General features: G+C 32.2%; 4 protein-coding genes across 4 annotated transcripts; 3 read left to right on the forward strand and 1 right to left on the reverse strand.

The window, feature by feature from the left end:
• Window positions 1-345: 345 nt before the first annotated feature.
• Window positions 346-5,428, reverse strand: LOC148562791 (protein FAR1-RELATED SEQUENCE 5-like). The gene is made up of 4 exons (XM_088490995.1): window positions 5,282-5,428; window positions 1,466-2,190; window positions 1,154-1,378; window positions 346-517 (listed from the first exon to the last, which is right to left on the reverse strand). Exons 1-4 carry the CDS (start codon window positions 5,426-5,428, stop codon window positions 346-348), a joined length of 1,269 nt encoding a protein of 422 aa, XP_088347121.1.
• Window positions 5,429-17,257: 11,829 nt separating this feature from the next.
• On the forward strand, window positions 17,258-18,674 carry LOC107647272 (CASP-like protein 1F2). The gene is made up of 3 exons (XM_088491293.1): window positions 17,258-17,579; window positions 17,682-17,808; window positions 18,389-18,674. Exons 1-3 carry the CDS (start codon window positions 17,356-17,358, stop codon window positions 18,620-18,622), a joined length of 585 nt encoding a protein of 194 aa, XP_088347419.1. The 5' UTR covers window positions 17,258-17,355; the 3' UTR covers window positions 18,623-18,674.
• A 3,558-nt stretch (window positions 18,675-22,232) lies between these two features.
• On the forward strand, window positions 22,233-23,139 carry LOC107647270 (uncharacterized). The gene is made up of 2 exons (XM_016351366.2): window positions 22,233-22,524; window positions 22,712-23,139. The coding sequence occupies exons 1-2, from the start codon at window positions 22,233-22,235 to the stop codon at window positions 23,137-23,139; spliced, it is 720 nt and encodes a 239-aa protein (XP_016206852.2).
• Window positions 23,140-23,271: 132 nt separating this feature from the next.
• Window positions 23,272-24,653, forward strand: LOC148562792 (uncharacterized). Its single transcript, XM_088490996.1, has 2 exons — window positions 23,272-23,914; window positions 24,556-24,653. Exons 1-2 carry the CDS (start codon window positions 23,272-23,274, stop codon window positions 24,651-24,653), a joined length of 741 nt encoding a protein of 246 aa, XP_088347122.1.
• The last annotated feature ends 2,603 nt before the right edge of the window (window positions 24,654-27,256 follow it).

The raw sequence follows: 27,256 nt of genomic DNA on the forward strand, positions 1-27,256 counted from the left end.
CCAAGTCTGTTCTTGGGCTGGCCTCTTATTTTGATGCGTGGCGGGCTTTGAAGGTCATTCATGTTGCTCAACGTCGCTTCTTCGTGGGATAACGAACTTTTTTCTTTGCTTCTCTCTTGATATTCTTACATCTCGGCTATGAACTTGTCAAATGCCCGGTGCAGAATTCTGATAAGCTCCTCAGACTCGGATGCAAATTCGCATATATTATGCGATCGAAACACCAAATCGTCGAATCTCTTGCTTCTCAGCTCCAGTAGAGGCTCGTCTTGGCTGCCCTAGACATGTATGTGCCTCCTCTTTATGTTCTTGCTCCACCATTCCAGTATGTATTTCGGTGCCACGTTATCCACTCGCTCGAAGCTTAGGACGCTCAAGGAATGGCGGCACAGTATTCCCCTTGACTAGAATAGCAGGCACTGGCACTTTACCTCTCGTGATACTGCGTCGTAGGTGACGAAAAACTTGTTGAATGTGGAGTTGAAAACCTGCTCTACGACTTTGTATGTTGTGAAACCTAAGGTGGAATGCATTGATCTTGTGATGCAGTTCACTTGACCTCTGAATTGTGCTTAAACTTCCCTGAACTTCTCGTGGGTATACACTGCTGAAACCGGGCCTCTACTGCTGATTTTGTTGCACACGATATCACGGTGTGAAAATCTGCCGCGTCGAATTCTCTCTCTCTTTGCTCTTTGCTTGCTAGGCAATTGTCGTATTACTTCACGAATTGTCTCAGGAGCTGTTGCGTGTGATGAACTTATTGAAAAATGCGTACATGCTCTCGCTCCTTTGTGTGCTTCTCATCCCGGACTAGAAGTGGTGATCCAGATAAACTGGAATCCATATATGCCGATCCTCGTACAGCTCTGCAGAATGAACCGAACTGGTTAGCTATACTAAACCGAACTCTGTGCATGTTTTGACACAAAAAGTAAAGGCATAAAAATAATTCGAATTAAAACCTTGGTTATCTGAGAGCCACTTGTTGCCTCCTAGACCAAACTTTGTGATGAAATTGTTCCAGTTTCTATCGAATGCATCTTTTGTGAATGAGTTCCAAACGATGTGGCTCATCTCTTGTTCGATTTTTTCATTTCGCTTGTAGCCGTTTAGTTTGTTTAGAATCTTCTTCATGATGTGCCAGATGCACCAGCGGTGAATTGTTGTTGGTATGCACATCTCAATGGCCCTTTGCAATGATGCACATTGGTCAGCGAGAATGCCTTTTGGTGCCTTGGCTCCCATGTAACAGAGCCAATACTCGAATAGCCATTTGAAGGGTTGGATGTCCTCATTTTTCATCAGCGCGCATCCCAAAAGTATCGACTGACTGTGGTGATTCACGCCCACAAAAGAACCAAAAACCATATTGTACCTGCATAAATGCACACTTTCACGAATTGGTGAACCGAAATGTGTGCATAGGGTGAACGTATAGACTTACTTTGGGTGAACCGAATACCTGTTTGTGTTGTACGTGGTGTCGAATGAAACGACATCTCCAAAATACTCGCATGACGCCCTGCTTCTTGCGTCAGCCCAAAATGCATGTTTGATGGAGTGATCATCTTCGAGGTTGAGCTCGAAAAAGAAATTTTGGTTCTTCTTTTTCATTCTTAATAGGTACTTCCCGAATTCTTTGGCGTCGTCTTGTTTGGACACATTCCGTACTTTCCATGTGATGTAATTCCTCACATCTTTTTCTATAAAACTTAATTCATGGTGACTGCCGGCTGCTGCTACGAATGATTGGTAAGTTTTGCTAGGTCTAATTCCGGCTTCCTCGTTGGTTTCAATGGTGCGACGCACAAACATGCTTAGTTCCCTGTATTGTTTGAGCATCTCTGCACGGTCTGGACAGCAGGGGTGTGAGTGATTCAAAACAACTGTGGAAATTGTCCAAAGACCCACGTCCTTCAATATGTGTACATATATCATGGTTGGACAGTTTATGCCGGCTGAGGAATTTGTCTTTAGAGTAGGAGATATCTTGGATTTCCACCTCCCCTCTCTGCTGCATACAATTAGTTGATTCTTAATCTTGTCTCCGTCCCGAGTCGTGTTTCTTATTTTCGTAGAAAAACTGGCAAGTTTGGAATAATTTTTGTAGAACTTTTTGGCTTCTTCTAATGTCTTGAAAATCATCCCGACCTTTGGCACAAATTGTTCATCCACAACACACCTGGTCTAAAGAATGAATCGAACATGTTGTTATGGTGAAACAATAGTATAAAACTAGATGAATGATACATTATCCATTATATAAATTCAAATTCAAATAGCTTTCTGCATAATGAACCGAAAACGTCATTATGGTGAAACAATTCTATAGTACTGAGTGAACAAAAAATAATCCATTATATAAAATCAAATTCAAACAGCTTTCTGCATAATGAACCGAAACATGTACCCATGGTGAAACAATTGTATAGCATTGAGTGAACAAAAAATAATTCATTATACAAAATCAAATTCAAAACACCTCTGTCTACAATTTAGATATTATCAATTCAATTCAATTCAATTCAGATTCAGAACACCTGCGTCCATTCAATTCAATTCAAATAAAATTAGCAGTTGGATTCCATTGAATTCGATTCAAAATTAAATAATCCAAACCTCATCAGCTTGATTCGTTTCAGAAGAATAATCCAAATCGCTTTCATTCAACTGATTTGAAGTTGATTCATTCATTGTTTCAATTCAGAAGTTTAGATCAAAGAAGAAAACGAAGAAGAACAAGAACGACCAAGCTCATAACGCGAGTAGAGAAGAAGAACGCAAGTAGAGAAGAAGAAGAAGAACAAGAAAGAAAACGCGAAAAAGGAGAACGACGAAGCCTATAACGCAAGCAGAGAAGAAAGTTTACGTTGCAGCAGCAGGTTTACGTTGAATAAAGGTCATACAAGGTTTATGTTATATTAAGCGCGTGAATCACAAACGATTTAAAGATTGGAGGATGTGCATATAGCAAAAAAGACTTGATAACATTCATGTATTTTTTACATGAACGTGGAGCATCATTATTATAATTATTTCATTTATAATATAAATAAAATAAAATTAGAAGACATATTTTTGTAATAATTTTTATAATTATTTATTTCAATAAATATATAATATTTATTTAATTTATTTAAATAAAAAATCCAACCATATACACATCGTTAAAATAGAAATTTTTTACGAGACTTATATTTACGACGGTCCATTCAAGCTTTCGCGCAACTTTGACGCTAATTAGCACATACTAGTAAAGTAGTAATATTGATGTGGAGGATTTACGGATGGCCTATTTCATTAAAAATTTAACTTTAATTACGTAAATAATTTATTGACAGCGCGACCGTTGATAACATAAAGTAAATTTTTTTAATTTATAAATAATTTTATAACAACTTATTGACGACTTAGACGTTGGTAAGCTTTATCGTTTATTAAATTTATTATATGTTAATATATTATGATGGCTTAGCCGTCAGTAATGATAATTTTAAAATTTTTTGTTTTAAAATAAAAATATGATGTTAATATATTATCCACAATAAGACGGTCAGTAAATTAATAATTTAAAATTTAATTTTTTGTCTATTATATTATTACTGACACCACTACCGTGGTAATATATGATTAATGAAATGCTAGTTTTATATGGTTATTTAAATGACACATCCGAATTTAAATTGGTGCTCCTTTCTTTCCCTCCCCCATTTCTCAAATTCCTTTCTCTTTAACCCTCTTACTCACTCTGACGCCACTTTTCTCTATATTTTTTTCCCTCCAATAAAGATTTTGACAATTCATGATGAGTTTCTTTTTAATTTAATCAGTTTAATTTTTTCAATTAATTAAATTTTTTTATTGTTTATTATTAGGGATGGCAATACCACCCGAATTCGCGGGTACTCACTCCGTCCCTACCCGCCCGGTACTGAGGCGGGTTTTTAGCGGAGCGGGTTCTTGAGAGGGGCGGGATGGGGTCGGGTTTAGGTAATACCCGTCCCTACCCGCCCCGCTATATATATAATATATATAATTTTAATATATAATATGTATAATATATGTAAAATAATTAGTAAATGATTAATAATATTGTATCATATTTAAATTTTTACTTTAATTTATGTTATGTATGTGATGATGGTTATATAAATTTTGAAATTTAATTTTATTTATTGGATTTTAATAATTATAGGGGCGGGACAGATACCCGCAGGGACGGATTATGGTTCAACGTTTTACTACCCGCGGGTAGAAGCAGGACGAATTCTATGCGGGTTGTTGTACGGCGGAACGGGGTTGGGTAGAGCAAAAACCCGCCCCGTTGCCACCCCTATTTATTATCCTTAATTTTTGACTCTATGAGTTTGACTCTAACTCAATTGTAATTTGTGTCAAGTTTCTATTGATATTTAGAGACTACTAGAGTGAGAAGAGTTCATATTCTTGCTGTTCTTGACAGATTCAATAGATTAACTTATTTATATAAGTTGGTTTTATTCTAATTTATTAATTTTATTTTTATTTATTAATTGAAATTAAAAAATTAACATAAGTGAAAGTCATTTATAAGTTAAAAATTATTTATTTTGCAAATTATTGCATGTTTAGGATAGAGTTGTAGGATGAAAGAGGTAAAATAATTTTATGTGAAGCATAAATATCTTTTCAGTTTATTTGTTGTGAAGTTTGTTTGTATTTATTATATATTAAAAACGCAATTGTAATTTGTATCATGATTGTTTATATTGCCATATGTATCTTTGGAATTTTGATATATACTATTTGTAATTAGAGAATTTGAGGTGTCCTAATTATAGGCGAGACTTTGTCAAAATTTTAAAAAATATTTTTGAATACTTAATAAAAATTAAATAGCAAATATTTTTGGCCAATATAGGAAGAATTATGGCACATATGACTCAAAATCGCTCTTGGAATATGATAGAATCTATTCAAATAGAGGATTTAAAACCGTTTTTTGTGGAGGGTTTAGACAAAATTTTTAAACACTACTTGTTCTTTGTCAAATGATTAGGTGTTTGTCACTACAAGAAAAATGTTGAGTACTATTAGATTTACTGTCGAATTTAGCGTCGTAGAGTAGCAGCAAATTTACAATCGAATTTTCGTACAATTATATAATTACCGGCGAATTTAAGTTTCTAACGGTAGCTTTGCCGGTAATATTTGGAGGAAAATAAAAATATATTGGCACATCTTTTAGCTTCGAATTTAATATCGGAATAACCAACTTAAAACTATGCATTTTGATGACCTGCAATGCTTTTACCGTCAGATTTTTTTCAACGGTAACTGGAACGTAAAATAAAAATGCGAACCCTCTTCCCCTCATTCGAGTTTCACTCTCTCTCTTACTTCTTCCACTCTCCCCATCACCACCATTTGCCACCGCCGATACCATCACTATCACAGCCCCCTCTCCGTCGTCGTCAACCCACCGCCGACACCTCCCTTCTTCTTCTCCCCTCTTCTCCTTTCTCCTCGTAGCACAACACCATTCTCCCTTTTGTCTCCTTGCCATTTCACCCTTTCTCTTCTCCCTTCTTGGAACCACCACACCACAAAGCCACCGTCATCGTGCCGTTGCTGCCCAGCTTCGTCGTGAGTCCAACCTTCAATGCCGCTGCCGATCTTCGCCCCTGTTCTAGTCTCTCGACGAGTTTCCCATCCTTCAGCGCCGTTGCAAACTCTCCATTCCCTCTCCTCTGTTTCATCCATTGCCTGCATCACAGGTTTTTTTATTAAACTCTATTTTTTAAATTTTGTTTACTCAGTATTGGTTCATTAGTTTGGTTTTAGTTAGTTTAGTTAGATTTAATTTTCTGTTTTAGTAGATTTTAGGTTGTTAAGATAGGTTAGGTGTAATTTACTTGGTTCTAAGATTGTTGAAAGTGGTTGGATTGTCTAATTATGCTGATTCATTGTATTACAACTGATTTCGCTGAGATATGGCTATTGAAATTGATGGATTCTCCTTGATTGTTGCTTGTTTTGCGTTAACTGTTGCTGGTGTGCTTGTTGATTTGGAATTGGGATTGTATATTGATGCTTGGTATTGATTTTTGCTTGTTTGATACTTTGGCACGCCAAGTGTTCGATAATATGCCTCAACGAGTTCTAGATGAAAATTTGGTTTAATCTTTAAAAATCAGTGCATGCTTTTACATGATTAGTGTTATTATGCATTGATGTATGTGAATGTTTCTAATTTACCAAGTTTAGTTGATATGATGGATTGCTCGAGATGCTATTTCTTATGGTAGTGGTTAAAATATTGAATCAGTTTATGAATTTGTTTATAAATATGAATATGCAGTGATTTTACTGATTATGAATATGCTGAGGTTTTGTTGATTGTTGAATTGGTTTTTTTTGTTTTGAATTTGAATTTGAACTTTGAAAAGTATTTCGATTATTGAACTGAATTGCTGAATATCGTTGCTAGAGTTGTTTGAAATTGACTAAAATATGTTAATTCATTGTGTTATGGCTGGTTTTGATTTCGCAGACATGACGAGAGGTAGAGGTATTGCTGACCAGGTTACTGGTCATGGACATAGTCGTGATAGAGGGAGGGTTTCTTTCGCTATCCCTGATAATTCTAGATCCTCTCCCTCTAGTCGGACTACCCTACATCACAGGTTGCAGGTTTAGCAGATCAGCCATTCATCATGGTCCCTAATCCCAATTATGTGTCTCCGTCTACCACGACGCCGCCGCCTCCTACCGCTCAACAGCCCGCTGCCATGACAATGCCGCCTCTAGCGACGGAAGCCCGGCCCTAGAGTCCTCTAATGAAAGTGAGACAGCTGATGCCCCTCCACCACCTCCCGTCATACGGTTGACCATTTGTTCTATTGGCGGCATGGGGGTAAATATCACTTTGAGTATTTCCTATTTCCTTATTATTGTTATTGCTGAAAGTGCCTCAAAATTTATTCTTGTTTAGTAAATTTAGGTTTGAATGGCTAAAAGTGTTTCTTGTTTCCTGATTATTATTATTATTATTATTATTATTATTATTATTATTATTATTATTATTATTATTATTATTATTATTATTGAAAGTGCCTGAAAATTGATTCTTGTTTAGTGGATTTAAGTTTGAATGGCTGAAAGTATTTTCTGTTTTCATATTATAGAATTACTAAAAGTGTTTGGTTATTGATTCTTGTTTAATGGATTTAGGTTTGAATGGCTGAAAGTGTTTATTATGGAATTGCTAAAAGTGTCTAGTTATTGGTAGTTGTTTAGTGGATTTAGGTTTGAATGTCTGAAAGTGTTTCTTATTTTCTGATTATGGAATTGATGAAAGTGTCTAATTATTTGCTTTTAATGAAGTTTTAATTTATATTGCCATATTATTTTGTCTGTGGATTATTGATAGGTTTGCATCAAATAACAACGCATGTACTCAGGAGATGATCAACGTCCTCAAGCTGATGTACGACCATCCCTGGCCAAGCTTCAAGAAGATCAACCCTGAGACTAGAGAACGATGGTTTCAGAAATGGGTAGTAATTTTATTTTAGTTTCAAACCTTTTTTAGATAGTTTATATCTTCTATATTGATTAACTAATTTTAAATTTTTTTTATGCAGTTGCACTTTATATAGGACGCTGAGCACAATCTTACCATAAGAAAGATATACGACCATAGAATGGGTTGGCGGCTACAACAAATGCTGGAGAATGTTAATGAGGGGAAGGACCACCAAATGACCTAGCTCCGGCCGAAAATAAAGAAGGCACTATTAGTTCATTGGGAGACCGATGCGGGGTTTAGGCATCGACGTCTCATCAACAGGGCTAACAAGGCATCAGTCAAGTCATCCAAGTATACCGACAGCTTAGCAACCTTCATGAAGACTAATGTCAGGCTGGTATGTAGTGTCTATAATTTTATTAATAACTTAGTTATATTCTTTTACATATCATTACTAGGCATCCTTATCATATTCTTTCAGTGAAACATGTGTACTCAAAGTCGTTGGATCACGAGGCAACATTGGCGGAGACGTTCAAGTACACCCATACGCTGAAGGAGAACAAAGCGAGATTTGCTGATCAGCGGTCTCAAGACCATTATGTGAGTAAACATACATATGATCTTCTGGTATAAAATTATTAGAGATTAATTGTATAATTGGCGTACTAATCACAATAATATGTATTACACAGGAGTCCTACACGCAGAGACTAGAAGCCGTGACTCAGTAATCTCAGCAAAGTGGGGAGGACACTGCCGATGGCTCTTCTGCTTTAATCGTCGATCCCGATGCAATTTGGCGCGAGACTGCTTCAGCGCCGTACAAGAACCGCATATATAGGTTGGGGTCATTTTTCGCCAATAGCCTCTGCACATCTACGTTGAAGCTATCGTTAGGCTCTACCACTAGTCGAGCCGTCGAGACCGAGGAAGGCGTGGATTTGAGGCTACAGGTGCAAGAGCTCCAACATAACCTTCACCAGCAGACTCAGGAGCTTAACGATTAACGGGAGAGGTATCAGGAGATTCTCACATGCGTGACGGACACTGATGACCTCATGCTGGAGTGGAGGGAGCAGCTGGAATGGCTTCAGCGGGTGGAGGTTCGAATGGAGGTGTACCAGGCTCAGATGCGCGCTGCTGGCATCATCCCTGCTGGTGGCACACAAACATCACTACCTTCTGCGCCGCCTCTTCAGGGCCACGGGACCGACGACGACGACGACTGCCTGAATCTTTAGTTATTAATATTTTGTTTTATTGTTTCATTGTATTTATTTGATGTACTTTACTTTAGTTTATTTGAACCTTGTATTATTTATTTTAAATAATATATTTTTATTATTTATGAATTAACCATTAATTGTGTGAAAAATAAATTTAAATAAAAAATTAAAATTGACCATTTAATTCAATTCTTTAAAAAAATTGACATTACCGTCGGATTTACCGAAGAAATAATTCGACAGTAGTAGTGTGGGAAACAACATATTTTGGCGCTAACATTATCGTCGGAAAATCCGCCGATAATCAAATAGTTTTTCGAACAGGTAATTCATCGCAGAATCCAACGATAATTATCGTCGGATGAAAAAAATTCACCAATAAACATTTACCGGTAAGGTTTATACCGTCTGATTCTTTCCGATAGTAATTAAATTACTATCAGATTTTTTTCATTTTTCTGATGATAAATTTGACATATTTTTTTTTGTAATATATGTGCCGAGTATAAATGTACGAATTTTAAGACCATCAATAATGTTAAATATGATTTAATAACAAAAATTTTACACCAAATTATTGAGTTTGGATACGATACAGAAAAAAAGAGTTTAGAAGTTGGGCATAATTCTAAAGTAAGTGAATTTTTTTACTATGATGAGGTACCTATGTGATTTTTTAAGAGGAAAACGATGATAGATATGAATGTATGGTAGTAAAAGTCTTTCCAAAATCTAATATAATCGTAGAAGAGGAAAAGAAACTTTAAATCAGATGTGTTAATACTTTTCTTTAAGAAAATCAATTATGATATTTAGTTGAGGATCAAATATAGTTAAGATGAGATGTGGGAAATTGCTACCATAATTACAATTTATGTTTTGAAAATTCATGAAAAATAGGTTTGTTTCAGAGTAGGTTTCGACTATTGAGTTCTTTGAACAAAATTTATCCTAAAATTAAAATTGTTTAAAATTATTTTTATTTATTTAAAAAAATCCATACAATTACAATTTTTTGTTTTGTTTTTAAAGTATTCTTTAGTTTGGTAAGTCAATGATTTTAACTAATGGCACATTACTGTATATCTACTTAATATACTAAAACTGGGTTTTCCCTCCGCTACTAAAGGTGACGTGTCGATCTCTCATGCCTCCGTTTTCCCTCCAAAACGAATAAAATTTTTTTCTATTCTAAATTATTTTATTGTAATTATATTATAATTAATACTAAACGAATAATATATAATTATACTAATTTAGTAACATATCTTCATTATAATTATATCAAATCAATATTTAATGCACTATTAAACTACTTATCAATTATCAATTAAAAATACTTTTAATAATTTTAATGATAATAATAATATCAATAATAGTAATAATAATAATAAAAAATCTTTGTTACCCGATTCACGTATATCAAATAATTTTTTTAAATTATTTTATAAAAAATATCTTTAATATAATTATATTGTAATTAATATTTAATGAATAATATATAATTATACTAATTTAGAAACATATTTTTATTATAATTGTATCAAATCAAAATTTAATGCATTATTAAAAAATTACCTTAATAATAGGTAATTTACGTATTTATTTTTGTTTCACTAAAGTCTATATATAGTGTTTTCCTATGGTACATGAATCTAAATTTGAGAGTTAATTCATAATTTTATATTTAGTATTTTTTTTACTACTTCATAGAATAAGAATGTATTCTTCGTTTTTTATTGAAGTTGATCCTTTTAAGGTACAATTTATAATTTTTTATAATATTTTTCATATACTCATTCTATTATATTATTCTTTTGATAATTTTTTATTTGTTGTTACTCTAAGTTATTCTTATCGATCGTCTAATGTTCCAGTTCGATTGTCTTTTGCCACAATCATTTACAATGCATCACATCCATGAAATACCTCATCAAGTTGTCTTCACTGATTCGAGTTCCAACTACATGGATGTAAGCGTTCAAAGAAGAGGCAATAGTCTCTACTTTACCGAAGGATGGTTGGATCTACTCAACTATTATGACCAACCCAATGGAATGTGGTTAAAGTTAGATTTCTTAGGAGGAGCTCGATTTTTGATTGAGGAATTGCATCCACGGAACTTTATAGGGCAAGTTCAAGTTCCATCCCCTCCATGCTTTTTACGTCTGCCCGAAAATCTTCGAAGTGGAGCACATAATGAAATTGAATTCCCTCAGTTTCAGTTCAGTTTTGCTAAATTCGTGATAAATTCAGATATGCAATTTCAACGATTGGTAATATATTTAAATTTTCTTAGTTTAAGCTGTTCATTATTAGAATAATTTTTTAACATATTTTGATTTTTCTCAGAAATTACCAGCTTTCTTTTGCATGCATGCAATGTCATTGAGGGGAATAAGAGTTAGTTTGGTTTCTCGGTGTGGCAATTCTATACCTTGCCGCATTGCATGGATAGCGGATGATGAATCTTATCTAACAAGAGGATGGTCTGATTTTGCACGAATTCTAAATATTGAAACTTACGATGTTATTTCAGTTGGTTGTCATTACAAGAATGATTCTATACTATAGGTGACTAAGGACTAGAATATGTTCAATATTGTTTAGGTAATTTGGTTTTACTATTAGTATTTGATTAAATTATAATTATTGCCTCAATTTATATATTACGATTATTTTTTGTGGATGTGCTATTTTTAAATAATTTAATAAAATGAAGTAGTGTCAGATATTATTAAGTTTACTTTTATCCTTTATTTCTTTATTTGTATTTTCATTATATTTGACAAAAAATGAACCTACACATATATTAAATCGTTGACCTAAAGACAATTTATTTACCAATAGAAACATATTTTATTTATAATTAGAATAAAATTTATTTGCCAATAATCGGTGGATAAAATTGAAATTACACCCGTGTCATATAATTATAATTGATTAATTGGTATAAAATAAAATTATACCCGTGCCATGAGTAATAATCTAAATAATTATATCTTAACAAAATATAATTTGAAATAATTTATAAACAATTATCTTAACAAAAATAATTATTTAATAATTGATTTAAAAATCAATGCAAAAAATAATTATTAATAATAGTATTATTAACTGGGTAAATAATATAATTTCAAATTATTACTTGAAATATAAATAATATATGAAAATCTATTGAGTAAATCAATGATTTTGCACCTTAATAATTTGACAATTATTACTCAATTAACCAGTTAATTGAATTAGTAATAACAATTTTCAATTTCAAATTTTGTATATTAAGTAGTTATTAAAAACGGGGTAATAACGATTTACACGGGAAAATCATTGATAAATTCAATTAACTATATAGAAGATAATATACTAAAAGTTTTAGTATATTATTTATGGCAAGCGAAATTATTTTCTCAGATTTTCTATTAAAATTGAAATTAGTAATAGTTTAAAAAAAGGTTTATTAATAAAATTACTAATAGTCACATTTTTATACACAGGATATATGTTTTCTATATATTATTTAAAAAATATAATGAAACATGAATAATGAATGAGTATGTTATTTCTTCGACTAGCTAATTAATGCAAAATCGAGTATCCTTTTTTATTCGATTGAGATCATATTCTATTTGGTGAAAGTTTCAATCACCTTAATTAAATTCTGTCTTTGTGCCTTAACTTATATAGGTAGTAATATGTTACATATTATTTGGTATATCTAAGTAGTTATTTCCCATAGCAAAGATGTAAAAAATCATATTAAGGTTTATTGCCAAATAATTAGTAGATGAATAATAGTAGATTATATTATTTTAGAAAAGTATTTTCATTATAATTATATCAAATCAATATTTAATTATGATAAAATATGTTAATTATAATTATATCATAGAATTATAATAATTACGATATTTATGTTATATATTTTAATCATTTATGTACGTAAATAATTAGAAATCAATCAAATCAAATTATCACAGTAAATAATATGTTGTATATTATTACGGGAAATAATTCGTAGATAAAATTGAAATTACACCCGTGTCATATAATTATAATTGATTAATTGGTATAAAATGAAATTATACCCGTATCATGAGTAATAATCTAAATAATTATATCTTAACAAAATATAATTTGAAATAATTTATAAACAATTATCTTAACAAAAATAATTATTTAATAATTGATTTAAAAATCAATGCAAAAAATAATTTTTAATAATAGTATTATTAACTGGATAAATAATATAATTTTAAATTATTACTTAAAATATAAATAATATATGAAAATCAATTGAGTAAATCAATGATTTTGCACCTTAATAATTTGACAATTATTACTCAATTAACCAGTTAATTGAATTAGTAATAACAATTTTCAATTTTCAAATTTTGTATATTAAGTAATTATTAAAAATTAGGTAATAACGATTTACACAGAAAAATCATTGATAAATTTAATTAACCATAAAGAAGATATACTAACAGTTTTAGTATATTATTTATGGCAAGGGAAATTATTTTCTCAAATTAAATTTTATATAATTATAGTAAGTTTCTATAATTAAAGCAATACAAAACTGCTTCATATATAGAAATAATATTATACATATTTATATATCTTTTCTTTTATCTCTTTTTTTTAAAATATTGGCATATAATTAATGTAAAAAATATATAATATTAAACTGTTTTGTTATACATATATATGAATTTATATAATAACCCGTATAATTTATACGTATGGCATAATACATACGTTAAAAAAAGATTCCATAATTTTTGAAAACCACTATTTTGTTATATGAAATTGAAATTGAAATTAAATAATTTTTATTAATATAATTTTTTTTCTATTAGTATCAAGTATCTCCATTAAAAATTCATATCATTTGTAATTAGTGTATATATATAAGTCGTAATAGTCAATTGTTTCAATTATTTTTCATCTACAAAATTCGTACCTTATTCGTATTTCTTTTTCTCTTTATTATTTTCCATACCTAATGGCTACAAGCTATGATTCTATCAACAGTATTACCTGTAGTAGATTATGTAATGAAAAGGTTTGGAAAATAAAGGCAAGGATTATAAGGTTATGGAAAGTTCCATCCAAATTTGACAAGAGTAAGACAGCTTATCTAGAAATGGTTCTCATGGATGATAACGTAGGTTGATTATTTTACATGATTTCTTCGAGTGATGCTAGGTCCAGTTTATATATATTTACTGTTGACATTTTAACTTTATTTCGTGAGTAAACTCTTAGAGGAATCAACCACAGTGCGATTTAATAGAGTTGTAAGTGCTAATAGTCTTTTTTTTAATTTATTTTACATTGTGATAAAATCCATTGTTCAGTGAAGAATTATTTGGCAAAGATGTTTAAGAATGATCTGATCGAGGGGAAAGTTTATGTCTTCTCAAATTTTCTGATTGAGGAATCAAGCGGAATTTATCTTCCGACTACACATGTGTATAGAATAACCTTTAAGAAAGAGTCACGTATAGTAAATACGATCGATGATCGTAACATTCCTGACAATCATTTCAATTTTCTCGATCATGCTGATATATTGAGACAAACAAATGAAAAAGCTAACTTATTTGGTGCGTAGTTAATTTGTATTATTATTATTATTATTATTATTATTATTATTATTATTATTATTATTATTATTATTATTATTATTATTATTATTATTATGTTGTTGTTGTTGTTGTTGTTGTTGTTGTTGTTGTTGTTGTTGTTGTTGTTTCATTTATTTGTCTTTAATTTCATGCTTTTAATTCGTCTTTTTTTTTTAAATTAGATGTTATTGGACTCTTAACCGAAAAAGGAGAACTTATAAAATCATATTGAGTATTACTAGATTATTTATGGTCATATTGAGTATATATGCCTGATTTATTGAAAAAAGTAGATTAAATAACTATTTTATAGTTAATACAATTAACACTATATTAAGAAAAGAAAAACAACGCATACAAGTTATTCTTTTATTAATTAAATTATTATAATTAAAATGAAATTTAACATAACAACTTAAAATTATAATTTCAATCTTATCACGTGCATGGCACGGGTGATTAAACTTGTATAAGGTGAAATTTGAGCTTTTTGATATTTGCTTAAGCAGACGAGTGAGTTGACCACTCAATTAACTCAAATTGATTCCATATCATTATATATTAGGATCAATTAGCATTTATTAGAATTATTTAGCATATTTGAATATTTATTATATATAGAATATTACATCTTTATTATTACGATTCTCTTAGCACCTATAATACCCTCGTTACAAATAATTTGAATACACACAAACATTTTTCCTATTGCTCCCTCTTCCCTTTCTACATAGTATCAGAGCCATGGTATCATTTTTCTTCGATTGAAATTACTGTAATTTTCATACTTTTCTTCCGTGCTATTTTTTTCCTTCCCTTTTATCAAGGCTTTGATACTTTTTTATCTCATCTATTAGCTCATTAATCTATCACTTACTTTTTTTTTTAATCAAAGAAAGCTCAACACACTAAAGTGGAGCAGCAAGCAAGCTAATTACAACAAAATAAATAAAAAACAAAGGTTATCAATCTTATGTCATCTCCGGCATAGCCATCAATAACCAAAAGAATCGATACCATTCCACTCTTTGCAGCTCAAAAATGTCCTTCTTTGTATGATTTCACCTTCCGATAGTTTGCCATTTCTTTACACTTTGTCACTTTTTCAACAGTTTTCTGGAAGTTTGCCATCTTTACAGCAGTTTTTCGGCAGTTGGCCACTCTTCCGACAGTTTCGTCTGTGTTTTTTCTGGCAGTTCCATCTGCGTTTCTTTGTGGCAGTTCCGTCTGTGTTTTCTTGTGGCAGTTTCGTCTGCACTTCCTTCAGATAGCGGCAGTTCCATCTGCGCGCTTCCTTCCAGTAGTTTTGTCTGCACCCGTTCTATTATTTTATGCATTTTTTTATTTTGTTGTTTTAAATATGTTTCAAACTCAAGCTATCACTTGAATTTGAGGGAAATGTCAAAATATATTAAGATCAATTGGCATTTATTAGAATTATTTAACATATCTGAATATTTATTATAGAATATTACTTTATTATGACAATTCTCTTAGCACCTATAAATATTTTTTTATATTGTATCATTCTAAACAACTTGAATACTCACAAATATTTTTCCTATTGATCCCTCTCCTCTTTTTAATAATTACAACTAATATTAGTTAAAATCATTATTTTTTTTCTTATCAATTATTTGAATAATTCAATAATTTCTTAGTTTTCAAGTTTAGTAGGTAAATTTATATTATTGTTTCTTATAATTTTAGTTATTTTTTTAAGTATTTTTAACAAAATTTATAGCTAAACTTGTGTCGGTCATTTGCCTAGCAAACCTAAACAAAAAAATAATTTTGTAGTCACTGTATTCTATAAATAAGATAATGTACATTTGGTTCTTAAAATTCTCAGCGCTCATTATAATAGTCTTTGATTTTTTTAAAATTAACAAATCGATCCTTAAATAGTTAAATTTACGAATTATAGATCTCCGTTTATTTCTAATTCAACTTAGGTTATTTTGTGGTTGAGATGACACATTTGCACAAATAAGAGAAATGAAAGTTGAACACAAATTATTGAATTTATTAATGTAGTATTTTAATCAACTGAGCCAACTACACTCTTTGATATAATTCTACTAATTCTTTTATAAAAGATTTGAGAGTCATGACTCTCATTGTCTATAAAAAGTTTTACTATTGACTATAATATTTTATTTTAGCACTATGTTAACGGCAGTTAAATTCAAGGTGAGCAACAATTTACGATTTGTAAATTTAATGACTAATTTAATTATTTTTTAAAATTAAAAACTATTTTATTAAGCATTGAAAATATTGAGAACTAAATTAGAAACTACCGCCTCTATAAACACCATAATCATCTAAAAAGAATTTTAAGTGTTCCTCAAAGAGGAGTGTTAGAGCTAGTAACTTTTGTGATTTATAGTCATCAAATAGTCATCAATAATGATTTTAATGGTGTGAAATTAATGTGAGATTTCATCCAATGACTTATTTTTCTTTACTGGTTACATGCTGATCAAAATTTAATAAAGTTGCTGACCCTAAACTTTTTCTAATTATAATTACTAGAACACTAGTGTTTCAAGAATATTTCAAAAATTTTCAATCATATATATAAATAAATAATGACGAATACTCAGCCAAAATAGGATTATTTTGTAGCTTTTATTGTTTTTATTTTATTTGCATGAAAAACCCGGGAGAAAAAGAAAAGTCTATGTAAGTGTAAGGTCCCATATCGATTGAAGAGGAGGACGAAACATACTTTATAAATGTGTGGATACCTCTCCCTAACATGACGCGTTTATCTGTAACAGCTCAAACCACCGGTAATCTAATTGTTTTATTGTTCCATTGGAAACTCTCACTCCCTCTTTGTCGTTCACACCCATTTTTCCTCTTATAAAAGCTAAGTTGGGCAGCACGCACTCTTTAGTCTTTACTCTTTACTCGCTATCTCTGTCCCATTCACATTCAGCTTCCTATCCACTTTCCTACCGCTAAAGAACCCATGGCTGACCCAAAAAGTCATTACTCCATGGCCATCCAACCCCAACAACCACCCTCCTCTGTTACCGGAAAACACAGGATTCTCATGACTGCCCCAAACTTCCTCAGGCTCTTATCCATTCTATTCTCCGCCGCTTCCATCGCTGTCATGGTCACCTCCAACCAAACGGTTTCCCTCTTCTCCTTGTCCCTTGAGGCTCACTTTTACTACTCTTCAGCTTTCAAGTAAGCCTCCAATTATTTTTGTTAATCCTCAATTTCTATATATATGAAAAGAAAAATATATATAGATTTCATTTATTTATTTATTTTTGCTTTGCCGCATAGATACTTTGTTGCTGCAAATTCTGTAGTTTGTCTCTTCACTCTGTTGACACTCATACTCAACTTTCTGCTGGGACAACAATTACTAATGCGGAGGGACTATTATTTCTATCTATTCACACATGATATGGTAAGCTAAAAATTAATCTTTCTATCTTTTTTCTTTTCATTTATTATATTTTCGAGTATAATTAGATTACTCAACTATTTTTTTAATTAATATTAATTAATTTTTTAAAATAAATTTAAAATTTTAAAATTTAAAATTCTATATTTTAAATTAATCACCACATATCATTGTATCACTGTATAGAAATATATATTTAGTATTTATGACAAAATTTGGTTATAATGTTTTATAAAAATAATATTACTTGAAAAAATATCTAAATAGAAGAGAATTATCAAATAATAAAATAATAAATTAACTATTATTGAATTTGTAATTTTTATTGCTTGCGAAAGTAATTTGTGGAAAAGAGAATTTTTTTTTTATACCAACAGTAATTTAGCCTTATTTATTACCTTTACTTTCTCTTGTATTTTTTGGTAGATCTTTAATATAGTACTTTATTTAAACAGAATACTTCAGGAACACCTACCTTACTAATTTCATGACCCAAAGCAAAAAGAACAACCTAACTTTCCCTTTACTGTTATTTCCCCTTTTTCTCTTAATTTGCTTGTAACTGTTTTTGATTTGGTACCAGGTGGTGACGGTGCTATTGATGTCTGGATGCGCCGCAGCAACAGCAGTTGGCTATGTGGGTCAGTACGGGCAGGATCATATGGGTTGGCAGCCGCTGTGTGATCATGTTGCCAAGTTCTGCAGATCCACTTTGGTTTCTATTTTGCTCTCTTATTTCTCCTTCTTTTCCTATTTCGGCCTGTCTCTCTTGGAGGCATATTCTTCCATCTCTTCTCCTTTCCCTTCTCCACACTAAGTTAAACTCCATGTATCATTCATTGAGTTAATCCAATAGTTAAAAATTTAAATTTACATGCATTTAATCATTATCGACATGCATCGATCTGGTTCTTAAGGTTATAATTACTCTGTTCTATTGTCGTCTTCGACGTTGAGCTCAAAATTGAGTGATGAACTAGCACTTCTTTATCAAGCTGAACAAATTGATGCACAATATGAATCTCAGAAACCACTTTAAAAATTTAATCCGGAGTATATCTTGTATGATGTTTAAGAGCTTTGCTTTTCTTTTCCTTAGTCTATACATAGGCCAGGCCGTGGCTAATATAGGTTTTTTTTTTTAAAGAAAAAAGAAATTATTGTTATAGGTAGATTAGTAAGCAGTTGAGTTTATTGTTATGTTCATGTATGTAATTTTGGGGCAGAAATTTTAGGCTAAGTGTCTGCTTTATTCGGGCAAGAATAGCACACACAGCGTTAGGATCGGAGAAGGAAGTTTACGAATGGTGACAATATTATTATTATACCTTAATATCATCACTTCGCTTTCCGTTAAGTTGTTGTCATGGAAAATCATAGTCATAATTGCTTACCTGCATTATTTATTATTTTCAATGATATTTTATTTGTCATTGAAGTTATCATTCGAAAATAAAATATCATTCGAAAATAATAATAAATAATATTTTTTATTAATATTCAATTTTTCGTTAAGTATTTTTATTTGCTATAAAAATATCAAAAATTGAATATTGATAAAAAATATTATTTATACATCAAAATCAACTACTAAAATTTGTCATAATATCTTTGTATATAAATATAAATATTATTTAATTTATTTTAAATATATATTTTGTATTACAATATTTATTTTATATTAGTAACTGATTTGAATAGTTAATTTTAGTGTACATTTAATATAATTGATCAATTAATTACTCATATAATCTAATTTTATAAATATTATATTAAACAGTATAAATAATAAATAATATCTACTTTGATTGATACTTATAATTAAATTTCATAAATTTGACAATAATTAATGCGTTTTTGGTAGTGAGAAGGGAAATAAAGAAGAAGCAGAAGAAAAAAAAATCTACAATAGCAGAACTAGAAGAAAAAGAAAAGAAAACAGAGGAGAAAAAACAAAAAAGGAAGAAATTAAAAAAGATGTAACAATAACAAGATTCAGATTGGACATTTTGTGTTTAGTAACAGAGAAATTGAAAGAGCGAGAGAGTCAAATTGATGACGATGAAAAAGAGACGAAAATCTATAACCATTTTAATAGAAGAGAATAAAATTAAAGTGTGGTGTTCATGCGCATGCACTATAGAAAAGAGCGCGAGCAGCAGTGGTGGGAGCAGCCACCAACAATGGTGAAGGGATCCGACAGGACGAACGCAGTAGAGGACAACACGAGAAGAAGCAACAACAGTGTTCGAAGGGATGGGGATAATAGGGGAGGCGACAACCAAGGTGTTTGGTAGGCAAAGGTTTTAGGGTTTGGGGAGAGAAGGCGATGACAATGACTTAGGTAGGTATAGGACAATGATGGTTGTGAGCAGGGGATGAGTACAGAGGTAGGAAAGAGGGTTAGGGGGGCTTCTAGTTTGAATAAAGTGAGGGAGGAGGCGTCCAATTATAAACCCTAATCTGATGGTAATATTTTTTATTTCTCTTCAAAATTTGCTCTCAGTTATCATTGGAATTTCTTATAGTAAATTCGACCATAATGTTACCGCCAATTTAAAATCCTTTTAGTGCCAACTATACTATTGAAATTAACGACATATTTTAAATTCTGACAGTAATAGTTTCCAAATTCGATCATTCCATGTTTCTGTTGGATTTTCCTACAAAAAATTCGATAGCAATACCAACGAATAAAATTCGATGGTTTTGAGTGTATTTTTGGTAGTGATGTTTATGTAGGTAATTTTTGTTAGCAATAAATTATTAGGTCAACTTGATTGAACGTAATTTTTAAAAGGACTTGTTTTATAATATTACTATTATAGTAAAAAATGAATAAAATTATTAAGTTTTTATAAAAAGTTTGATTATGTTACTAAAATATTTTATTATTCTATTATTAAAAAATGTATTAGATTTAGTTAATAAAAAAAATAAATATAAAAAAATACACATGAAAAATTTTTTAAAATCACAAATACACGAAACAAAATCGAAATTCTAATATATACATAAAAAATAACTAACAATAAACAAAAATAACCTAGCATTAGTGGAGCTCTGTTCTCATTTATTCTATTTGTACATGGCATATAACGTAATTACCTAGTATCTATGTATTATCCTTTTAGGTAAGTGAGGTGGAAATTAACAATTTTAATTTTAAATGCTAAAATCTTAGTTATCAAATTCGGTTCGACTCGGTCGGTTCAATTGAAAATTCGGTCATCCGATCACTTGGTCAGGTCGAGCTACTCGTTGAATCGGCTATGCAGTGAACCCAGTGGAATCCGGTTCAACCTGACGGATTTTGGTAAAAACCGGTGACTCGGCCAGTTGATTTGATCCGATTTGGGTGGTGAAATTTTTTTTTAAAGAGTTGATACGGTGTCGTTACTCGTCCCCCCCCCCCTTTGTTGAGTGAAACCCTAATGGCTAATCCCCCTTTCCCCCATTTCCCCTAATAGCATCGAGACTTTGAGAGTCTGAGTTCCAGCATCACCGCCGAAACCCCCAGCCAACCTCGTTGCTCCATCGGATCTCTGTCGTTCGAGCTCTACGATCGGCAGTCCCTCACGGCCTCACCTTGTCTCTCCCCTCACCTCGTCGTCACTCTCATTCTCGGCCTCACGTCATCATCACTCTCAGTCTCGGCCTCACCTCGTCGTCACTCTCAGTGGGTGGTAGTGGTGGTCGTCAAAAACGGCAGAAAGCGTTCATCAACGAAGCATCTTTGCCTCTGCTCCCTCGGGTCAGTTGGGTGGTAGTGGTGGTCATCAGAAAGCTCAGAAAGTGTTCATCAAGAAGCATCTCTGCCTCAATGCCTCTGCTCTCTCGGGTCAGTTGCTATTGTATTTCAGTATTTCATTTTTAGAGTTGTTGAACCTGAGTATATTTTAGTTGGTATTGTTATGGAATCTGGTGGATATTACTGTTGCATTTGATTTTTTGGAGTAATTGTTGAATCTGAACAAATTTTAGTTAGAATTGTTCTTGAATTTGGTGGTTGCTGTTGTTGTATTATTTAGTTTTTTAGGGTTGTTTGTTGCTGGTTGCTGTGTTGGTAGAGTTGTTGCTGGTTGCTGCTGTTGTATAACCTGTGTTTTTTAGAGTTGTTGTTGTTTGTTGCTGGTTTGTTTAGAGTTGTTGTTTGTTAAATTCGTGAACTTTGGTGGAATGGTGGTGGTTGCTATGTTGCTTAAAGACTTTTGTTGCTGAAAATATTTTTGGTTTCTTTTGCTAGAATTAAAAAAATGTCTTTGTCTCAAACACTATCAAAAACGCCACCATCTTAAGAACAAGCATCATCAACAACTCCTACCCCTGATGTTACCACTAAAAGAGTTTATAATGATAGAGGAAAGACTGATCCTGCTTGGAGTAATTGTAAACAAATTGTGAAAAAAACAGGAAAAAGTACTATGATGTGCATATATTGTGAGAAACCTGTTAGGGGAGGTGGGATTAATCGATTTAAGTATCACTTAGCTGAAAAAGGAGATGTTGAAAAGTGCAAAAAGGTTCCACCTGCTGTTGCTCATCAATTTGGGCAAAATATTGAAGAATTTATGAATAAGAAAAGGAAAACTCAAGAAAATTATGCAAAAAGTTATGAACATGTGATGAGGTTGAAAGAGAATTTGATAGAATGGAAGAGCTTGAAGCACGACAGCAACAACAACAACAACAACAACAACAACAACATTCAAGAACAAGGTTGTCACCACCTACAACTAGGAAAGGGAAAAAAACTACTGGAATAGAGACTTTTTTTTTCCATCTTCAACAACACCTGGAGCCCAACCAACTATAAAAAGTGTATTGCAAAGTAAAGAAATTGTGAAAAAATGTGACATTGCCATTGCAAAGTGGATGGTTGATGCTTCTGTGCCATTTAATGCAGTTAATTCAGTATATTACCAACCAGTGATTGATGCTATTACCAACATGGGTGCAGGATATAAAGGTCCAAACTTTGGTAGAGTTCGTGGGTATTTGTTGAGTAAGTTGGTGGAAGATATGAAAAAGATAATTGAATGGTATCATGAAATTTGGAAGCAAACTGGATGTACTATCATGGCTGATGGATGGACTGATCGTTGTAGGCACACTTTAATTAACTTCTTGGTTTATTGTCCTAAAGGAACTATCTTCCTAAAGTCTGTTGATGCTTCTCATGCCTCCAAGACTACTGATTTATTGTTTGAGCTTTTTAAGGATGTTGTCAACTTTGTCGGTCCTGAAAATGTTGTTCATATAGTGACAGATAATGCTGCAAATTATGTTGCTGCTGGAAGGTTGTTGGAAGCTGAATTTCCTAAGTTATATTAGTCTCCTTGTGCTGCGCATTGTATTAATTTGATGTTACAAGATATTGGAAAGTTGGATGAAGTAAGTGAGACAGTTTCATATGCTTTAAAGATTACTAAATACATATATAATCATTGTCATCCATTGTATCTGATGAGGAAGTTTACTGGTGGGCGAGAAATATTTCGTCCAGCTCCAACTCACTTTGCTACCAATTTCATAGTTTTGCAGAATATTCTGGCTCAAAAAGATGCATTAAGAGCTATGGTAACTTCTAAAGAATGGACAATATCAACCTACTCCAAAGAAGCTAAAGCTAAAATATTTGTGGATCAAGTTTTAGACTCTAAGTTTTGGAATCAATGTACAGATATTGTCAAGCTTACTGAGCCACTTGTTCATGTGCTCCGTATTGTGGATAGTGAAGATAAAGCTGCAATGGATTTTCTTTATCAAGCTTTTTATAAGGCTAGAGAAGAGAAGGTGAAGAGGTTTCAACGAAGAAAGAAGATTGTCGAGCCTTACTTGAAGATTTTGGATACTCGTTGGGATTCACAACTTAAAAAAAATCTTCATGCTGCTGGCTATTGGTTAAATCCTGCTTTTTTATTCAATGCTAATGAATTTGAAAAACATAAGCAAACCACTTCTGGCCTAGTAGATGTAATTGAGAAATATGCATATGGTGATCTAGAATTGAATTCTAAGTTGACAAGTGAGATGAGAATATATAAGAATGCTGAAGATGATTTCGGAAGACAATCTGCACTGCATGAACGAAGCACAGTGATGCCAGGTAAATATTTTATTTAGTTTTAACTTTCTTTATTAGTTTATTTGTTTAAAAAAGCTAATTGTAATGCATTGCCTCTTTTGATTTTAAGACCAATAGTGGGAATCTTATGGAAGTGGAGCACCAAATTTATAAAAATTAGCCATTTGTGTTTTAAGTTAAACTTGTAGTTCTTCGAATTGTGAGTGAAATTGGAGTATTTTTGAACACATTCACACAAAGAAGAGGAGTCGGTTAGAACATCAAAAGCTTAATAATTTTGTTTTCGTTCATTATAACTTGAGGCTCTAACAAAGGTATATTCTATAATTATTTATCTAATTTTAAAAAGTATTGTTCATTAAAACCTAATCTTTAGTTTAGTAATTACGTAACTTGATAACATAGGAATCTAATGAGAAAGCAAATCTATGATCCAATTTGTCTTGATGCATTTGATGATCATTTGGATTGGATATTGGAAGATTCACCGCCGTTTTTAACACCTGAAGAAGTTGATGCTCTATGAAATGATTTGGCAAATATGTCCATTCAACCAACTTTGGATGATCTTGGTAAATTGTTCAATTGCTTGAATATTTTAATTGTTAGTTACTATTACGAATTATTCTTGATATTGATTTGTGAAAAATACACAAATGTAGATCAATTAAATTTAGAAGAAGACCAAGATAATAATGGACCGAGTAACAATGCTTTAGAAGATATGGATGCAACTCAAAATGAGGAATATGTTGATTAAGCTCCTAATTTATTCTATGAAGATGTTGATGCCGACTTTGAGCTCACCCCTTGGACTTGATTTAATGATTTTGTTATCTTTCACTTGCTCTTGTTGATTTAAATTGAGAACATATTTTGTATTAAAGATTAGTTTATTATCGTTTTCTTTAGACTATTAGTTATGTTTAAGACTTGATATTAGATTATTAATGTTCGTAAAGATTTACATTTTAAATTTTAAGATATTATTTTAATTTTATTTATATAAGAGGTAATGACCAAATCAGTACCCGAAAGATTAAAACGCTGACATTGCGGTACCTGACTATTGTTAACGACAAAATGGTACCTGGATGATTTTAAAATCTGACAAACGTATCCATAACCTGGCCGGACCTAAGCTCCGGTGAGGAGAATGCCTACGTGGTCACCGGATTATGCTGACATATCATGTTTTAATTGAGTTGTCATTTCTAATTAATTAAATTGCTAGCCTAGGTGGAAATTAGGTTAATTGGAATTCAATTTTCCCCTAAACCATTAGTCTTTGCCCTAATCCCAAATCAAACAAGTGTTGTTACTGCTGGGTGAGTTACTGTGACTTAGTGTTTCACTAAGAGTAAAACTGAAGGGTCACCTTTGTTCGACTCGTTAACATCAACAGTTGCCTCAGGTACACCGTCATTCATATTCTCCTTCACAGCCACACTCAACCCCATCTCCAATTCATTAACCTCACCACTGGTCTCATTCACACCTTCATTCTCCGTCTCATTAGCATGACCGTCAACCTTATTAGTAACTTCATCCTCCTTCACACTATCACCATCTGGATTGACTTCAACCACACTATCACTACTACCATCAGAAAAGACTTCTTCATCTATGATTTCAGGGTTTGCGTCAATGGGGTGATCAAAATATAGGTGTACAGTGTTGTCATTCTTCATCGCACTCTCACACATTCTCATGACTTCAGCATCTGTCCTAAGCACTCTAAGACCCTTACCTAACTCTAAACCAGGTTCTAGCCAGTACACCTCACTGTATCCAGGGTAACCCAAGTCTAAAAATAAACCCTCGACAAAGAACATGTTACATGTCTCCACATTCACCCTGTGTATCTCAGTTACTAAACCCCCGTCGTATATCACATTACCGTCAACACCCCTTTTCAAGGCACCCATGTGATGATAAACAAAGGTAACTAGACGATCCATCTAAAAAATCGTAGAAGGAAGATACAATGAATAAAACAATCAACATGATAATAATGCTGTCGACAGAAGGCACGTAAATGAGAGGATGGAGTGAAGGTGAACTTACCTCTACGTAGCGTTCTTCCTTGCGAAGACTGGGGTTGTGATGATGCCACTACCAACCCCTCCCTGTTGACGCTACGACTTCGACAATGTCTCTCAAATCCTCTTCGTTCTTCTTCGCGCCAAGTAACCAGGGCAACGTCTCTCTCTCTTTACGTGACCCTTCAGTTTTACTCTTAGTGAAACACTAAGTCACAGTAACTCACCCAGCAGTAACAACACTTGTTTGATTTGGGATTAGGGCAAAGACTAATGGTTTAGGGGAAAATTGAATTCCAATTAACCTAATTTCCACCTAGGCTAGCAATTTAATTAATTAGAAATGACAACTCAATTAAAACATGATATATCAGCATAATCCGGTGACCACGTAGGCATTCTCCTCACCGGAGCTTAGGTCCGGCCAGGTTATGGATACGTTTGTCAGATTTTAAAATCATCCAGGTACCATTTTGTCGTTAACAATAGTCAGGTACCGCAATGTCAGCGTTTTAATCTTTCGGGTACTGATTTGGTCATTACCTCTTTATATAATTTTATATTTTTTAATTATAACCGAGTTAACCGGGTAAATCAGTGACCCATTGGTTGAACCAGTAACCCAGTGACCCGGTCATATGACCGGGTTAATTACCGATTCGATTCTTATAACTATGGCTAAAATATTAATATTCGAATCTAAGGTTGAGATGTTCTTATTCTAAAGTATAAGTCCCAATTCGCAGATTAAAAAAACCTTAGCGGATACTTCGTTGTCCATCATCTCATACTAGCATCCAGGTTCAACATCACATTGACATTGGCTTCATCTCTGTCCATCCTCTCATTCAGATTATCAATGTGCTCCTATAAATATGACTGTTGTAATAAGCTAGCATGCACAATAATTTTTTCTGTGTACTCATCTTTGACTCCATCAAACTAAATAAAATATTCACATCTCAACTCAGATTTCTGGTTCATAAAAGATTGAAGAATAGAATAAAGATCAACCTAAAATTCAAATAAACAAACAACGAAGTACATCCAACCTTTGATTCTCCTATGTTTGTAATTTTAATAACACCAACTCCAAGCCATGATAGGCATTTGCCACTATTAAAAGGATTTTTTTTCTCTATCACTCTTCGATACACTACCTCTAATAGATGATTCGCTAACATTACTTAAATTATTCTCTCATGACGATAATTTTTTCTATCTTCAGAATTTGACATATGGCTTCAACCTCAATCTCTCTTTTTTTTTTACCTCTTTACAATGGGATAAACTTAAAGTTGTATCTATTTAGGACATTCTA

The sequence above is a fragment of the Arachis ipaensis genome, chromosome B6, assembly GCF_059453495.1.
Source record: "Arachis ipaensis isolate K30076 ecotype BB chromosome B6, ASM5945349v1, whole genome shotgun sequence".
NCBI lineage: Eukaryota > Viridiplantae > Streptophyta > Magnoliopsida > Fabales > Fabaceae > Arachis > Arachis ipaensis.

Bases quoted from the DNA above. Each gene is read 5' to 3' on its own strand.
- LOC148562791 (XM_088490995.1), bottom strand. From the start codon at position 5,428: ATGGTATCGGCGGTGGCAAATGGTGGTGATGGGGAGAGTGGAAGAAGT. The intron at 2,191-5,281 runs GTCATCAAAATG...TTCATTCTTTAG, and splicing joins TGACGGTAAAAGCATTGCAG to ACCAGGTGTGTTGTGGATGA. The intron at 1,379-1,465 runs GTATTCGGTTCA...GCATTTATGCAG, and splicing joins ACCACGTACAACACAAACAG to GTACAATATGGTTTTTGGTT.
- LOC107647272 (XM_088491293.1), top strand. From the start codon at position 17,356: ATGGCTGACCCAAAAAGTCATTACTCCATGGCCATCCAACCCCAACAA. The intron at 17,580-17,681 runs GTAAGCCTCCAA...TTTGCCGCATAG, and splicing joins TACTACTCTTCAGCTTTCAA to ATACTTTGTTGCTGCAAATT. The intron at 17,809-18,388 runs GTAAGCTAAAAA...ATTTGGTACCAG, and splicing joins ATCTATTCACACATGATATG to GTGGTGACGGTGCTATTGAT.
- LOC107647270 (XM_016351366.2), top strand. From the start codon at position 22,233: ATGTGCATATATTGTGAGAAACCTGTTAGGGGAGGTGGGATTAATCGA. The intron at 22,525-22,711 runs GTTGTCACCACC...CATTTAATGCAG, and splicing joins CAACAACATTCAAGAACAAG to TTAATTCAGTATATTACCAA.
- LOC148562792 (XM_088490996.1), top strand. From the start codon at position 23,272: ATGAGGAAGTTTACTGGTGGGCGAGAAATATTTCGTCCAGCTCCAACT. The intron at 23,915-24,555 runs GTAAATATTTTA...ACACAAATGTAG, and splicing joins ACGAAGCACAGTGATGCCAG to ATCAATTAAATTTAGAAGAA.